The following is a 17332-nucleotide window of genomic DNA, read 5'->3' as shown; positions in this document are numbered from 1 at the left end:
AGCCAAAAATGAAGATTCTGTTTTCATTAATCATGCTGTTCCAAAACCATGTGAATTTGAAGAATGGCAGTGAAAAATTAGGCCTCTTCCTCATACATTGTAATCATATGACTCCAGAAGAGTTTAACTGTATAGCACAAAAGTCACATGGACTAGTTTAATAACATCTATTGTGCCGCCTTGTATTTTTACATTCATTAATTTTATATAGTATGTGTTTTGGAATGACTTGTGATTACATATTGATTAGGGATGGGCATTTGGGCTCATAAAAAACAAATATTTAAATATTAGTTTTTTTTAAATGGCTTTTAATTAGAAATGTTTTTTTATCTAGTTTTTGTCACCATTTCTAAACCAGCTTATGATTCGACATTATACACATTCTTACCCAACACAACATTGTATCTCAGGGTTTTCTTAGAAAACGTGTAAAAATATATATAAAACACAAAAGCATTAAAACTCAAACAGAGCAAACGAAAATATATCAGACCATGTCAATTACACTACAGAACGTACTTACATTGGAGTCGGCCTGGATTTATCATGTTTATATTGTCTCACATCTTAATGTTGAAAATAACAATAATATTCACATGCTCAGGTTAAAGTTGGCTCCTTAGTCTGATAACAATATGAATATGCACCAACACAAATGTTCCAGAGACACAAAGATAAAATTCTGTGCTAAGTAAAGTTTCTTTTAGCGCTTTGAGTTTTCTTTTCTTAAACCACTCTCCCTCTAGGAAACTTACAGTATGTAGAAAGCGTACACATGTATGTCCAACCCAAACTCATGAAAGTTCATATCAATAGCATGTTTTTTTTTTCAATTTGGCATGCTATTTATATGTAAAAAATGGACTTTGGTGTACATTTGATAAAGGGATGTGCAATAGTTGAACGCGATTGTCATGCGCATCTCATCAGTTAAGCATGTCAAACATGAAAACGTGTCGAAACCATGACCATGCAGCATGAAGATTCATTTTAAAGTAGGTCAGTGTAGATTGATTGACAGGCTTGATATTAGTGACACATTCCTTAAGTTTTACTCTCCCGAAGTCGCTCTTTCTCAGTTCCAGAGGAAATTCCTCTTACTTCTGTTATATTTGTATAGAAATCTTGAAGGATCTTTCTGGAACTGTTTGGAGAACTTGTAAATTCATATGAGTGACAGCCAAACTACAGTATGTGAAGATCTTGGTCCATTATTATTTTGGCTGGCGATGTATGGTGTAGGCTTTCTTGGCTCACGTAGGTAGGCGGTTATCCCATTAATCTGGAGAAAGCATTGAGAAAATGCTGAGAAATTGTCTAATGACTCAGGAATTTGCTTTGACTGCAAAAACAAAATGATTTAGAGTGGTTATCATTTGCAACATATGGCAAGGCTTTTTGTATGTTGAGCTTATCAAGTTGAGGTTAATCAACAGCTTTGACACACACATTAGAGATATTGTGTATCTTTGTCATTTGAACGTGATGACATTTGTTAGTCATGTCATAGCATTCCTGTTTACATGATATAAGAGTTTATGATACTGAATTATTATGGGGCCTAACTTAATATATTTTGCTAGAGGCAGGTTAAAAAAGCTAAAAAATCCATCTTTTGAAAAAAGAAAAAGTGTTAGATCGACATAATTAGGTTATTTAAATGGAATTTAAAACAGATTATGAGCTCTGAAAGATTTTCAGAATGTTTACAACTCTTTAGACCATCTTCAAATGCTAAATAAAAAAATGAAAAAGTTAAGGTTATCAGTCTCTGAAAAAAGTAATTGATTTATAGTTGATTTATAATTATTTTCAAAGCTTTCAATGTACTATTATTATAAAATAAATTAATCATTGTTTATTTAAATTCTAACAAACAAGTTTTTGTTAAAAACTAACCAAAATGTAAAAAAAAATATTTGTTTAGAATCTCTATACAGGAGAGACTTGGTGTTGTTTCCAAACAAAAGGAAATGTACCGCTATCTGTAAAAAGAGTTTGGGATATCGGCAAAAATCTAATATCGTGCATCCCTAATCTTTAATCCTTTGTTGTTGTTGTTTTTTTTTTTACACACACTCTGTAAATATTAAAATAGAGGAATAAAAACTGAAAAATCTGCACAATCTAGAAATACATGCAAAGACTGAATAACTCAGGTTCCATCGAAATAAGAGTGATTTGAGTATTATTTTTCAAACTATAGCACATACAGTAGTCTGTTCAAGTTCATGTTTTTTAAATAAGTTTTTTCTGTTCATCAAGGCTGCATTTATTTGATCAAAAATACAGTGAAAACACTTATATGAAATTAAAAAGTGACGTGACGTGACAAACAGCCAAGTATGGTGACCCATACTCTGAATTCGTGCTCTGCATTTAACCCATCCAAAGTGCACACACACACACACACACTGTGAACACACACCCAGAGCAGTGGGCAGCCATTTATGCTGCGGCGCCCGGGGAGCAGTTGGGGGTTCGTTGTCCTGCTCAAAGGCACCTCAGTCTTTGTATTGAAGGTGGAGAGAGTGCTGTCCATTCACTCTACACACCTACAATTCCTGCCGGCCCAAGACTCAGACTTGCAACCTTTGGATTATGAGTCCGAATCACTAACCATTAGGCCACGACTTCCCCCATTTCCCCAATATTATGACAATTTAAAATTCTATTTTTTTTAAGCAGTTGTGCTGCTTAATTATTTATTTATTTTTGGATCCTGTGGTACTTTTTTTCAGGATTATTCGGTGAATAAAAAGTAAAAAAAAAAAAAAAACAGCATTTGTTTTTAATAGAAATCTTTTGTATTAGTGTTAACATTCTTTTTTTATGAATCATTTTCTTATTTGTTTTCTGAAATGAATCACGGTTAATGGTGATTAATCTTACCTAATATTAAAGTTTTTAAATACACTTTTATATTGCAATAATTTCACATCAAATATACATAAATATATAAAACATAAAAACAGCATTTTGTTTTAAAATATTTGTTTAGTTGTATCTTTTTGTTTTTATGACTGCAGGCGAGTATCACCGATACCAATAATACTGATGTCTCTATGAATTTGACAATTGATTATAGCTATTCAACAGTACAGTATAAATGAGATCTATCAATTTTAACCTTTATTAGATAAAAGAAAATAGCAAATTCTAATTTATGTGAACATAAAGCCATCTTCATATAAACCTATTTAAATAAATGTCTTATTTACCTGTGCCCTTAAATTAAATTACATTACATTACATTACATTAAATTAAATATAGACAAATCCTTAAAACTACAAATGTTACTGATTCCCTCTTTTTCTTGTGTTCTTTGATGAACAGACCTGGTTATTAGGTTGTTTTGGCTGCTATTACTTTAAGAGGTCCCGCTGCTGAGGGTGACACGGATCTTATATGCATCGTGTTTTATCATGGCCTGACATCTCATCTGACCGCAGTTAACTGATGTTCTGCTGAAGCTCTGGAAAGTCTCCCGGTTGATGTGCTCGGAAAGATGTCCTGCGTTTAAACACAATTTTTTTCCAGAAGCAGCAGTTGTGAGTGGGCCAGCCAACCCTAACCCCGCCCCTTTGTTAAATATTTTAACATTGCTAAACTGGAAAAGCACTCGTTTTTTTTTTACCAAAACATTACTGTTCCAAAATTTGGTGCCAGTAAGTTTTCTTTCTTTCTTTTTTTTTTTTTCTTTTTTTTTTTGAAAGAAATTAATAATTGTATTCAGTAAGGATGTGTTAAATTAATCAAATGTGATAGAAAAGACAACAGTTACAAACACCGATAATAAATCAGAATATTATAATTACTTCTGAAGGATCATGCGACAAAAAAAGAGATTGGAGTAATGATGCTGAATATTCAGCTTTGATCACATGAATACATTTTATTTTCTACTATATATTTACATGGCAATCATCTATTTTAAGTTGTAATAATATTTTACAATATTACAGATTTCACTGTACTTTTGATTATATAAATGCAGCCTTGGTCAACAGAAGAGAATTCTTAAAAAATTACAAATATTACTAATCCCAAACTTTTGTATGAGTGAACAAGTCATGACGTTCGTTCCTCTAATTCTCAAATAAACTGGATCAGTCTGACATTGTTCTATTCCCATGCACTGCACCACCTTTTCCTGTTTATATCAAGTGACTCGTTTCTTTCAACTCCACTGAGTTCTGTTTCTGAATCAGCCAGAAATCTCTTTCCTGAACTAAAGCATCTCTCGTTGTACCTCATTTACCCCCCACAGATAATGATCGAGTTTTGCCCCGGAGGTGCAGTCGATGCCACAATGTTAGGTAAGACCTGAATCTCCTGTTGCTTCCCTTAATGTTTTCGTTTTTATAAAAGCCCCCTGCTTCCTTTTGATTATCTTTTGTTATTAGCTCATGGGTGAGTAGGCAAACTCATTTTTCTCTGAAGTTTAAACAGGATATTGCATTATTTTGGGTGTTTTATTAACGAGCCAGTCAAGGTCACTTAAAGTTCATTGACTTTGCTTAAACTGCCCTGCCTCCTAAAGTTTATTGAATATGCATGTTTTGTGTGTTTGACATTTGACAGATTTTTAATTTTTAATTGTAAAATACCTTTTAATAATAAAAAATAGGGTTCAACTTGGCTTTATATAATATAATAGCTTTTTTCTTTTCAAGTGTTTGACGCACTGGTCTGAAGAGTTTATTGTTTGTGTCCTTCAGAGCTGGACAGGGGTCTTGAAGAGCCTCAGATTCAGGTGGTCTGTAAACAAATGCTGGAGGCTCTTCAGTATCTCCACAGCATGAAGATCATCCACAGAGACCTGAAGGCTGGAAACGTTCTCCTCACACTGGACGGAGACATCAAGCTAGGTTCGTATGTAGACGAATCAGTCTGACGCATCGTTTTGATTTCAGTTGGGTGCGGTTTAAAACTGACAACCATGATTATGAAATTTAAACAAGTTGATTTGTGCTGAGGTTTCTCTTCTGGAAAAAGCTATATATTTGGTATCATTTGTCTTTTCTTTTCTTTTTTTCTCAAGCACATAAACTCTTTCTAATTAGATTTTTAAATGGATTGGAAAAAAAACATGATTGATTTGGAATACTCACGAAACAACTCTGTACTAAGATTTTATTTTTGTATTTTTTTTTAATTGTATTTTATCGTAATTTTATTTTTTTTAAAGAACACTCTTATGCCAACCAAGGCTCTATGTATTGGATACAATTACACTAAAAATATCATTTTTGCATGTAAAAATAAGTGATTTTTCCGCGTCATTACTCCAGTGTCACATGATCGTTCAGAAATCATACTAATATGAAGATTTGCTGCTAAAAAAAAACATTTCTGATTAGTGGATTCAGTGTTGATAAGTAGTTTTGCTGCTTCATATTTTTGTGGAAGCCATAATAATACATTACCATTCATTTAATTCTTTCATTCAGCAAAGGCCATATTAAAGTGATCAGGTGTGCAGCTGTGGTGCCTTAAAAGGCTTTTTAGGTAGGGTTTGTTACAGAGCAAAAGATCTCCTACTAATTCTTTTGACCTTTCTCACACCCTTACACACACACACACACACACACACACACATTCCACACTTCCTTGAAACCTTGTATGAAAGTTGTGTTGTAAAGTACCACAGTTTGCCAAGAGCTGACTCATAATATTTCATTACACTGCTCTGCTCAAGTCTCACTGGATTTAGTGATTGAATGAGCAAATTATTCCCTCTGAATGCTGCTTCACATCTGCTCCACACATGACTGAGGAGTCGTATATGTCATAGCTGACACAGAAATACATATCCATATAGCATAATATACATATAGAATAATACATGCATGCTAGGCAGACCCCCCCACCACCAAAAACCAAACAAAATGGTATTGAATTGCTAAAAAATACAGCTCAAACCACTAATATTGTAAGTTATTTTTTTCCTATTTGAAGTAACTTCCTGTTATTTTCAACATTGATAATGATCACAAATGTTTCCTGAGCAGCAAATCATCATATTATTCAGATTTCTGAAGATCATGTGACACTTAAGACTGGAGGAATGATGCTGAAAATACAGCTGTGCATCACAGAAATAAATTACTCTTTAACAGATATAAACACAGAAATTTTTTACAGTTTTTACTGTATTTTCAATCAAACAAATGCAGCTTTGGTGAATAGAAGAGGCTTCTTTAATTTAAAAACATTACATAATCTTACGAACCCCAACATGTAAAATAGTATAAAATATATGTTATAGGTTTTACAGATTATAATGTGGCCTTTTTGAAACGGGGATGAAATATTCATGTAATCCAACATTATCTGCTATTTTTGTTACAGCGGATTTTGGAGTTTCTGCAAAAAACACCAAAACTCTTCAACGACGAGACTCTTTTATTGGGACGCCATATTGGTAAGTGCTTTTGCTATTAACCCCTTAACTGTCACTCAAATTTTTGAACATTGACTTTGTAGTGCACGATCCAAACTTAAATTTTTATACTTCATGAATGAAAATATTTTTTTTAACATGATATTGATGTACCATTTACTTGGTAATGCAATGTCTGATTTTAAAATGGGTTTTAAAGGATGAATTTTGCAATTTTAAGTTTTCAGTCGATATATAACTTCTGATGATTTCTAAAATGTGATAGAGAAAAAGGCAACAAAGAAGTCTTTTTTTTTTTTTAAACAAAGGTCAAAACTCCAGTTATATTTTAGATTTTTGAGGGTGCACTCTTGTCATAATTTAATCGATTACTTTTCCTACATAATTGTTAACAAAAAACATTGGAAAAATATATATTTGGGAGTCTTAGACCTTTCCAACAATATATAGTTTGTCAAGATTAGATTAGATTTAATTGTAATATAGTGAAGTAAATGTAGGCGTCCCACAGAGTGGATGGGTGACAGTTAACAGATTAAGTGCTATCTTTTATTAACGTCTTCATCAACACCTTCAGATGTTCACTCATGTTTATTTTGTGCTATAACTAGTAGTAAAGAGGAAGAGATGATCGCTTCATGTGCTGCTTAAACTGAGCTCAATCATTTTGGCACTCCATAATGCATGATATAATTATACAAAACAGACTTATAATTAATAATTACACATTTCATGAATTCCGATCAAACTAATAGAAAGGTAGGGGTTTGTTGTGTCCCACAGGACTAAAGCAATCATTAACTAGAGTTCAGTTTGAATGTCCTGATATTAAATATCTTTCTTATCTTTGTACTTCCTTTCAAGGGCTTTATCTGACTCGTAAACAAACGTTATCAATTCTATTAGTGGATTGTAGTAAATTCTTTCAGTTACTGGCCAACAGTTTTTAGTAGATGACTTACAATTTGTAGTCAATTACAGATTACATGACAAAATATTACATATTAGGTAATGTAGTCTGATTGCATTAAACTTTTAGATTACCTTGGATATAAATTATTGAAATCTTTGGGGGGGGGGGGTAAATATTACAAGTAAATATTTTAGGTCAAAGTTGTTCGCCTCACAAAAAAGCTTAGGAAAGATTTCAAATGTGACATTAAATGACTAAAGTCTTCCAGGTTTTAAATATTTTTGTCCAGACTTTAAATATTTATCATAAGTAACACAGGTATATTTGTATCAATAGCCAACAATACATTGTATGAGTCAAAATGGTCAATTTTTATTTTATTCCAAAAATAATTTGGATGTTCCATGAAGATATTTTGTAAATTTCCTACCATAAATACGTCAAAACATTTTTGATTAGTAATATATATTGCCGAGAACTTCATACTTTAAAGATGATTTTCTCAAACAGATTCCAGATTTTCAAATAGTTGTGTCTCAGACAAATATTGTCATATCATAACAAACCACACATCAATGGAAAGGTCATTTATTCAGATAATGTATAAATCTCTATTTCAAAGCTGACAGGTATTGTGGTCCCCTATCGCAGATTAATAATTAGTGATAATAATAATCACTGAATATGATGAAGATGTATTATTCAACAGCTTGAATAATTAATAGTCTCATATATTTATATGGTGAAAGCATTGAAATTGTTGAAACATGGTTTTAAATCGTTTTAAATTTTTAAACAGTGTTTAAAATTTTTTTTTTTTAATGTATTTTGATTGTTTTTTTGTTCGTTCTTTTTTATTGCTGTCAAGTTATTAATCGGGATTAATCGCATCCAAAAAGTTTTTTACATAATGTGTGTGCACTGTGTATATTTATTATGTATATATAAATATAAACTCATACAGTATATTTTTGAAATTAATATATTCATGTATTTACATGAATATATTTATATAATTCATATCATATATAAACTTATTTAATATACTAATATAACATATTAATCTTAAATGTATACATGCATGTGTGTATTTATATATACTTAATGAAAAACACAGTACACACTCATATTATGTAAACAAGTTCTTATTTTTTGATGTGATTAATCGTTTGACAGCAGTAATATTTATGTATGTATATGTATGTATGTTTGTTTATTAAGAAACTGAATAAGAAGTGGTGTGACTCAATACATTATGAATATTTACTGTCTTTGTGTGAATGATATGTAATCATGTAATCCATAAAAAAGTAACTGTAATCCAATTACAAGTACCAAGTACCAAATACTTGTTCCCTTCACTGGGAATGTCCTGCTTACAGACATTACAGAATGTCTCTTGTATGTTCAGGATGGCTCCAGAGGTGGTGATGTGCGAGACCATGAAGGACGCTCCATACGACTACAAAGCCGACATCTGGTCTCTGGGCATCACGCTGATCGAGCTGGCTCAGATAGAGCCGCCCCACCACGAGCTGAACCCCATGAGGGTCCTGCTAAAGATCGCCAAGTCTGAGCCTCCCACCCTGGAGCAGCCGGCCAAGTGGTGAGCCACAACGATTTCAGTGACTCGCATCATTACTGTGAGACTCCCTCCAAAGATGGGCTGTCCTGTCCTTTTTCTTAGATTTATAGCAGTTAACACGTCTAGAATATGACTGAATACGATTATATCCCCCTCTCGGGCGAATGTTTAATGGTTTTGTATATTTCAGGTCGATGGAATTCAAGGATTTCCTGAAAAAAGCTTTGGACCGAAACCCTGAGACCAGGCCAACGGCTGCTCAGCTTCTAGAAGTAAGAAATCGCACACATGGACGGGTCACGTGTCCACATACTGTACATCACCGCTGCTCTCGTGTAATTTAACGCGAAGGTATTTTGAGACCGTAGTATGTGCAAATGAATGCGTGTGAAGGAAACGGCCGCCACAAACCCCAAAGGCTTCCTGTGCTGCTGGATGAAGGGAATTACAGCAATTTGCATTCTTCCTTTAGGAGATTTCTCCACCTCCACCCTTCCGCTGAACTGAGCACTTGAGGAGTTTACAAAATGAAAACGGCCCTAATTAGTTCTGAACCGGCTTCAAAACCTGCTGGAAATTCGATTAGAAATGGCAACACGATAGTTTACATCAAACTGTTAGAATGATGCGCAGTGATTGTGCCGATGACACAAACACAATCCTCGAATCCTCAAAACAGCTTTTCCTTCAGTGGATAATTTCCACTTGTAGTTTTTGCATTTATTAGTAGTTTTTTCCCTAAGTATATGTGACCCTGCAGCACAAAAGCAGTCTTAGCACAGGTATATTTGTAGAAATAGACAACAATACATTGTTTGAGTCAAAATTATATATTTTTAGGATATTAGGATTAGGATATTAAGTAAATATCATGTTCCATCAAGATGTTTAGCAAATTCCCTACTGTAAATATATCAAAACTTAATTTTTTATTAGCAATATGCATTGCTAAGAACTTCATTTGGACAACTTTAAAGATGGGGTTTCATGCATCAAAACAATAAAACATTTATAGCAGCTTTAATATAAACATAGATATATATATATATATATATATATATATATATACACACACAACAACATATATGTATATATATTTGTATCTTAAAATGTCTATTTAATTTTTTTTCTCAGAAGATGGGGTATCTTGAAAATGTCTAAAATGTTACTCAATGTAACAATAAGACATCATTAAAAGGCTTATTTTATAACCACAGCTAAGTCCTAATATAAACTAATCAACATTAATTTTAAATCCTTGCCACTGTCCTCCACACCACTAGATTTAACGCGTCTGTCAGCAAAATCTTTGAAATTTAGTCTGATCACTTTTTTCTTTTGTTGTTTTATTTTTGCATTAATATATCTGTTCCGCTGAATAACAATGGAACATTATTTAACCCATATTTTTACGTTTTGAGTTATTAGTATAAGTTATTTGAAACATTAACACTATGTATATAAAATAACTTTTGTGAATTAACTTTAATGGCGATATCAAAATGTGGCATTATTTGTAATTCCTAATGTTTGGCTGGTAGTTCTCCTGCTGTTGTCACATGTGCTAGGAGTTAATTCTGGACACCTGCGGAGCAGCCACTGAATATAGAGTAACTCCTGCTCTGATAGCACTCTCTCTTCTGGGTGTTTCGTATTACATATTCATTTAACGCTCTGCTGCGTACAACACAGCCTGGAGACAGGTGTTTGCTGGGCTGAAGGTGACATTGCATGCTTTTCTGTGCGGAGTTCATATATCAATTTATAGACTGTTGGAGTGCCAAACATTTACTGCAACGTCAGTCTTTATAGACCAGTCTCTAGTTTAAAGCTGATCGCTGAAACCAAGGTGGAGGTCACAAGGCTTTAACACACCTAAAACAGCATCACATGCATTAAAGTGCATCACATGCATGTCCACAAAGGCAGCTTTTATACAGTCATCCAGGCTACATGGACAGGCTGTTTTGAGCAAACTATGAATTGGGAAGCAGTTTAGGATGCATGGTAATGTGAATTGGGATGCATTGGCTGTAGTTGCGCTCATCGGTGAGGGTAGTTGATATGTTTCTGGCTGCATTATTTTAACGCTTGACTCGGGCTCACATACGCTCGGCGGCTGGGACGCTTCAATTAAACAAGGTGTAACTCAGCTGAATAATAGATGAGAGCAGTGTTTCTCTCCAGTACACTGCTGCTTTCACACTTCAGTACCCGAGCACCCGCTCTTCTCCTAATTAAACCCCAGACTCACTCAACGTCAACATTTCATTGGTTTTTTGTGTAATTGACTGCCAATTCTGCTGATCACAAGTGTATTTCAAGTGAATCTGAGAGGTCACATGACGTTATATTCGACTACAGCAGGGTTTTGAGTAGAAGAACACAGACTCTGTTTATGTTATTTGTTGTGTGTGCTGCTCAAGGTGACGTGTTATTGTTAATATGCACAGTGAATAATCTTTGTGTTTCAGCATCCCTTCGTCAGTTCGGTGAAGACCAACCGTCCGCTGAGAGAGCTGGTGGCCGAAGCCAAGGCCGAGGTGATGGAGGAGATCGAGGACAATCATGAAGAAGCAGAAGACGAGGACCCTGCAGACCTCTTATCTGTACGAGTCACACATCTCTCACTGTATACATGCACTGCTCATGGAAAAGTGCTCGGGGCATGAAGAGAGACAGACGTCTGTAATGGTTAAAGTGTGGAAAGTTTATCCTGTGATTCAGGGCGGGTGTGTCCATATGCCGTATGCTTAGAACTCAATTAATTATGCAGATATGTAAACTTTACCATTGCTGCGGTGTATGTAATGTATACACAGTAAGCACATTTGTTTTATTTGGGCTTAAAACGGTCTATAATCTTACGTTTAGCTTCAGAAAACTTGTAGAAGTCCTTTTGCATGGTTGCCAGGTCTGCAAAAAAATTAAAATAAATAAACTAGCCCAACTGCATGTTTTCCCCTCAACTCCGAAATAGTGCTCCAGGTCGTTTTAATACACAACTATACACTATAAAAAAAAAAACAGTGTAAAGTAGCATGATTCCTGCTGTAAAACCAAGGACTTGGCAACACGGCTTCCCTCGATGTCCCATTAGAGCACAATGCTGTTGTGACATCACTTCCTCTCATGTGTCTGTAACAGCTTTCCAACTTTCACATCAGCGTCTCTCTTTAAAGATCTCTTCGAGGCCGTGTGCAGTAAACGTGTTGACATGACACAATGGTACAGGCGTTTCAAAATAACCCCTCGCACACTTCCTCCTCCGCTCCAAATCTGGCCTTCATGTGCAAAAAATGAAACAAAGGACAAGCCGTCCACATTTCTTCAGAGTTAAATAAAGCACAGGACAATTGGTTCCTGGTTTTGGCAAGGACACCGTTATAAGGGAGAAGGCCTGCAGCTGTGTACGAGTTTACTGACCGTTTCTGGCCTGTCTCCAGCTTTAAGCGTTTACAGAAAATCAAAGTTGTTTAGTTATAGCTCATCTCAAGTTACATACGTCTATATGATGGAAATGTATGGTAAGAATGTAAATTGTCAGGCTTTTATCTCACGTAAGCCGCTTTCTGTTTAGGTGCCCGTCAAAGACCCGTCAGAAACCAGTGAGACCAGTTTATACGGGGACCATCACCACAATGGAGCTCCAATGGAGCTCGAGGAAGACCCCAGGACTCCTGCGTCCACCGAAAACCCTTTGAAAGACCAGGATGATCTCAGCGACAGGTTTCCAGATGAGGATCACGACAAACCTGAGAGCGAGGCGTCAGGCAAGACCTCCAGCTCGGACTCCGGCATCGAGGATGGAAAGAGCACGCCGACCTCCGAGGAGGAGCCCAAGACGGTCGCTAGCTCAGAGCCAGAGCTAGCATCTCTGAAAACACCTGAACCTTCAGAGTCATCCGGATCGGAGCAAGCCTCAGAGAAACCGGAGAAGGATGAAGCTCTTAGCACGAGAGAAACGCCCAGCCAGCAGCCGCATGCCATTCTGAGCCGAACCGAGACTGGAGACCCAAACAATCGCGTGTCTGTGATGAGCGACCGCTCCTCACTGGCTGGAGAGGATGGGGAAAGGTTATCAAACGGCAGGTTGTCGAAACGATTCTCTGATGTGACGAGTGAGAACATGGACATCAGCTTGAACCTGTCCGGGGATATGTCCGTCAACAAAGACCTGGGCACCATCTCCATACGGGTGAGTCTGTGTTTAAATCATGTTTCATTTACAGGTGGACAAACATGATTTTCAAAACCTCAACTCCCCTTCTGCATGGAACAGCAATGTCACACTTGCTCTTATGTGTGTGTGTGTGTGTGTATTATCAACATCTTCCCTCATGGACTTGTATTGTGCTCCACTGTAACCTTCAGAAACAGAGCATCACTGTAAATGAAGTCATTGATTTGTTGCATATTTGCAGCGGCTCGTCTGTGAGGCTGGCGTCATGCATTTCTCCCGAGCGCTCTTTGTCTCTGCTGCATTCAGCATTGTGCCTCGGTCTCTGTGTGGTGATTGTTGAGTTCTGCGGAGAACAGCCTCGTTGCTCATTTCTGTCATATTTGCAGCGTGATGCAGACGCTGAGCTCTTGTCCTTCAGTTCTGACACGCACCGTCAGAAAGCAAGCGCTGATGCACTCTAACACACACAGTCTGGATATTGTGTCTCTGTCGCGCTGAAACCACATCACAGGACGAGTGTGATATAGAAACGACAAACGTGCTGTCAGTGTCTTTCTAGAGAGGATGAGAGTGTTTGCTCTGCTGCGTCTCAGAATGAGATCCAATCAAATACGATTTCAACAGTGTCTGATGATCCAATTAAACCAAACGACAAAGCTTCCAGATATATGAACTTTGAACAAATACTTCCATGATGTTTAAATATTTACAGTTTATATATATATATATAGATATTTGAGCTGCTAACACTTCCTGTCAGAACTGGTTTTAGTCTCACTTCTTCCGGTTCACATGCTTCACATGGTTTTGCTTCATCTTTTCTTCTTTCTTGCTCCAGTTTAACCATTCATTATTCCTCTGGGTCTATAAATCAGTGCTGTTTTAGTATATGTTTACATGTATGTGTGTGTGTGTGTGTGTGTATGTATATATATGTGTATATATATATATATATACACACACACACACACACACACACACACACACACACACACACATATATATATATATATACATTTTTTGAAAGACGTCTCTTTTGCTCATCAAGGTTGCATTTATTTGATCAAAAATACAGAAAAAAATGTAATATTATTACAATTTAAAAGAAATATTTTCTATGTGAATATCTGTTAAACTGTAAATTATTTCTGTAAACAAAGCTGTATTTTCAGCAAAATTCCTCCAGTCTTCAGTGTCACATTATCTTCGGGAAAATATATATATATATGTATATAGAAAACTGACTGATCTCCAACTTTTGACATTCGTGTATATATTTGTTTATTTGAATTAAACTCAAATATATATCAAGTTAAATTAGATAAGGATTGTTCCATTGACTGTACCTCAAGTGTGTTCAAATCGTCAGGTAACATGCATTTTATTTTAAATATTGCGTTTATTTTAATGGTTTGTTTAATAATTTGCCACCAAGTTCTTCTTCTGCGTGTATTTTATTTGTATTTCTTAAATCCCCAGTTCTTTAAAATCCTGCTTCCGCACCCACGACAGCCTCCGTGTCCTCACTGCCATTTCTCTCTGGTTTATCTTTCCTCCAGGACAACAAGAAGACGCTGAAGCGCACGCGTAAGTTCCTGGTGGACGGTGTGGAGCTGAGCGTCACCACCTCCAAAATCATCTCTGACGACGAGAAGAAAGACGAGGAGATGAGGTTCCTCAGGCAAGTTCACGCTCTTTAGCAAACTCTTAAAAATAAAAAAAAAACCTAGCAGCATTTTTCCACTTGATCTTGGATCTCGGCTGAGTAAACAGACTATTTCAGTCTCAGGTCCGAGACCTTGTCCTTTCCAAACGAGACATAAATACACAAGGGAAGCTTTGTGTGGAGCCGGAGGAAGTGGGCTGCTTTTAAAGGACAAACGGAGAGATCAGATCTCCCTTAAACAGATCAATCCATCATCTAGATTGCTGTGAAACACCTCAGCTGCTGATACACACACACACACACACTTCTGCCATCTTCTGGTGTGATGGAGAACTCACATGTGATGTTACATCCCCTGACGAGAGCACAAACAACACCTCGTACAGGACGGATTTGACCCTAAAATCAAGATTCAGATTTTGCCATTCAAAGTTTGTCATCAGTAAGATTCTCGCGTTTCTTTTGCTCATCAAGGCTGCGTTTATTTGATGAAAAATACTGAAAAATTTTTAATAATAATGTGAAATATTTTTGCTATTTTAATATACCTTAAACAGAATTTATTCCTGTGATTCAAGGATGATATATTTTTTGAGGAAACGTTTTCAGGATTCTTCGATCTTTATTCAAAATATCAATATTTTCAAAGAATATAAGTCTTAAGTATCACTTTTTATTAATTTAACACATCCTTTCTGATTAAAAGTATTAATTTATCTAAAACAAAAATGAAAAGATGCTCTGCCCTCAGACTTTTGAATGGTAGTGTACATTGTTACTTCTATACGTCATTACTTGTATAATGGAGTAGAAATAGAAATAAACACATTATAGAAATAAATTATATTTTAAAATATATTGAAATACAAAACGTAATTTTAAATTGTACAAATATTTAAAAACATTATATTTTTTTAATCAAATAAATGCAGCATTGATGATTAAAAAAAAAAAAAAAACTGATCCTAAACTTTTGAATGGCATACATATGGAATTTATTATTATAATTATTTAAATGAATTGTATTAAAGGCTATATTTACATAAAGACAAAGAACATTAGTCTATCTAGCCTTGTATACGGTAATGTCTTTCTCTCTCTCTTCTGGTTCTGTGCTGGTGAAGTATGACAGGCTTCACATTAGATGTGAGTGTGGGACATTCCTCTGGTGTTCTGCTGTCAGTGCAGTCATGTCCTGAATGAGCTGGGGGTGTCAGACTCCTCTGCCGCCACATTCTGAGCATTCTTGGGTCGGCGGGAGACTTCACATGTGACCCGGAGCACAAAACCAGTCAAGAGGGTCGTTTTTCTAAAACTGAAATTCATGCATCTTGAATAAATCATCTTTCCATTGATGTGTGTGGTTTGTGAGGAGGACAGTATTTGAAAATCTGGAATCTGAGGGAGCAAAAAAATTGAAATATTGAAAAAATCATCTTTAAAGTTGTTCAAATTATGTTTTTGGCAATGCATATTACTGAGAAAAAAATTAGTTTTGATATATTTACGGTAGGAAACAGAGAAAATATCTTCATGGAACATGATCTTTACTTAATATCCTAATGTTAAAATGTATCATTTTGACCCATACAATGAATGCATTGTTGTATATTGCTACAAATACACCATTTGTGCTCCGGGGTCACATGTGTGTTTTCAAATGTTCCGCTTAAAGGGACAGTCGCCCGAAAGTGAGTATTCTCTCATCATTTACTCACCGTGCTGTCGTTCCTAAGCCGTATCACTGTCTGCAGAACACAGAAGAAGTAACTAATCCACATTGGCTTCCATTGTACAGACATTTCAAACAGATGTTTGACAGAAGAAGCAATCTCACGCAGTTTTGGGATTACAGGTTGTTGTGTAACAGGTGATGTTTGTTGATTGACACACGCAGGCGTCAGGAGCTGCGAGATCTGCGTCTGCTGCAGAAGGAGCAACACCGCGCTCAGGCTTTACTCACGCTGAAGCTGAAGGAGCAGTGGGAGCAGATGCAGCGCAGGTTCGACCAGGAGATGAACGTGAGTCGCTACACTACATCAGATCACTGTCCCATCAAGGCCATCTGAGATTAGGATGAGTTTGATTCTTCATCAGATCTGGAGAAATGTCATAGCATCTCAGCAATGGATGCTCTGCAGTGAATGGGTGCCGTCAGAATGACAGCTGATAAAACATCACAATAATCCACAGCACTCCAGTCCATCAGTTCACATCATCAATTAAGATGTTTTTAACTCAAATAAAGACGCTTCCTCCAGTGAAAAAGTGTACTGGTCTGAATCAGGAGAGAAATCTGCACAGATCAAGCAGCGTAAAAACATCTTAATGCTGTATTTGTTTCATCTTTTGTCTGTGGATTATTGTGATGTTTTATCAGCTGTTTGGATTCTCATTCTGACGGCACCCATTCACTATAAATAGTATTATTCACTATAAATATTAAATGTTATATAAATCAGGTGAATGGTTTATTATTATACATAGACGGCAACAGAACTGGACTATTGTGTATGCAAGTGCTTTTGGCTCAGTGCATAAGAAAACATTTATTAGAATTGAAATCTAAACATCA

At 35.8% G+C, this 17332-nt stretch overlaps 1 protein-coding gene across 1 annotated transcript in view; it reads left to right on the top strand.

The window, feature by feature from the left end:
- Window positions 1–17332, top strand: part of LOC127986492 (serine/threonine-protein kinase 10) — a 36749-nt gene that overhangs the window by 13946 nt on the left and 5471 nt on the right. Inside the window, exons 3-11 of the mRNA XM_052588761.1 lie at window positions 4275–4323; window positions 4726–4875; window positions 6359–6431; window positions 8735–8929; window positions 9099–9180; window positions 11383–11517; window positions 12489–13106; window positions 14651–14772; window positions 16655–16778. Coding sequence (XP_052444721.1) covers window positions 4275–4323; window positions 4726–4875; window positions 6359–6431; window positions 8735–8929; window positions 9099–9180; window positions 11383–11517; window positions 12489–13106; window positions 14651–14772; window positions 16655–16778 — 1548 coding nt within the window. The remainder of the gene's footprint in view (window positions 1–4274; window positions 4324–4725; window positions 4876–6358; window positions 6432–8734; window positions 8930–9098; window positions 9181–11382; window positions 11518–12488; window positions 13107–14650; window positions 14773–16654; window positions 16779–17332) is intronic.

Source organism: Carassius gibelio, chromosome B21 (assembly GCF_023724105.1).
Source record: "Carassius gibelio isolate Cgi1373 ecotype wild population from Czech Republic chromosome B21, carGib1.2-hapl.c, whole genome shotgun sequence".
Classification (NCBI taxonomy): Eukaryota; Metazoa; Chordata; class Actinopteri; order Cypriniformes; family Cyprinidae; genus Carassius; species Carassius gibelio.
Note: the sequence above shows the minus strand (reverse complement) of the source record. Positions and strands in the feature narration are given on the sequence as shown.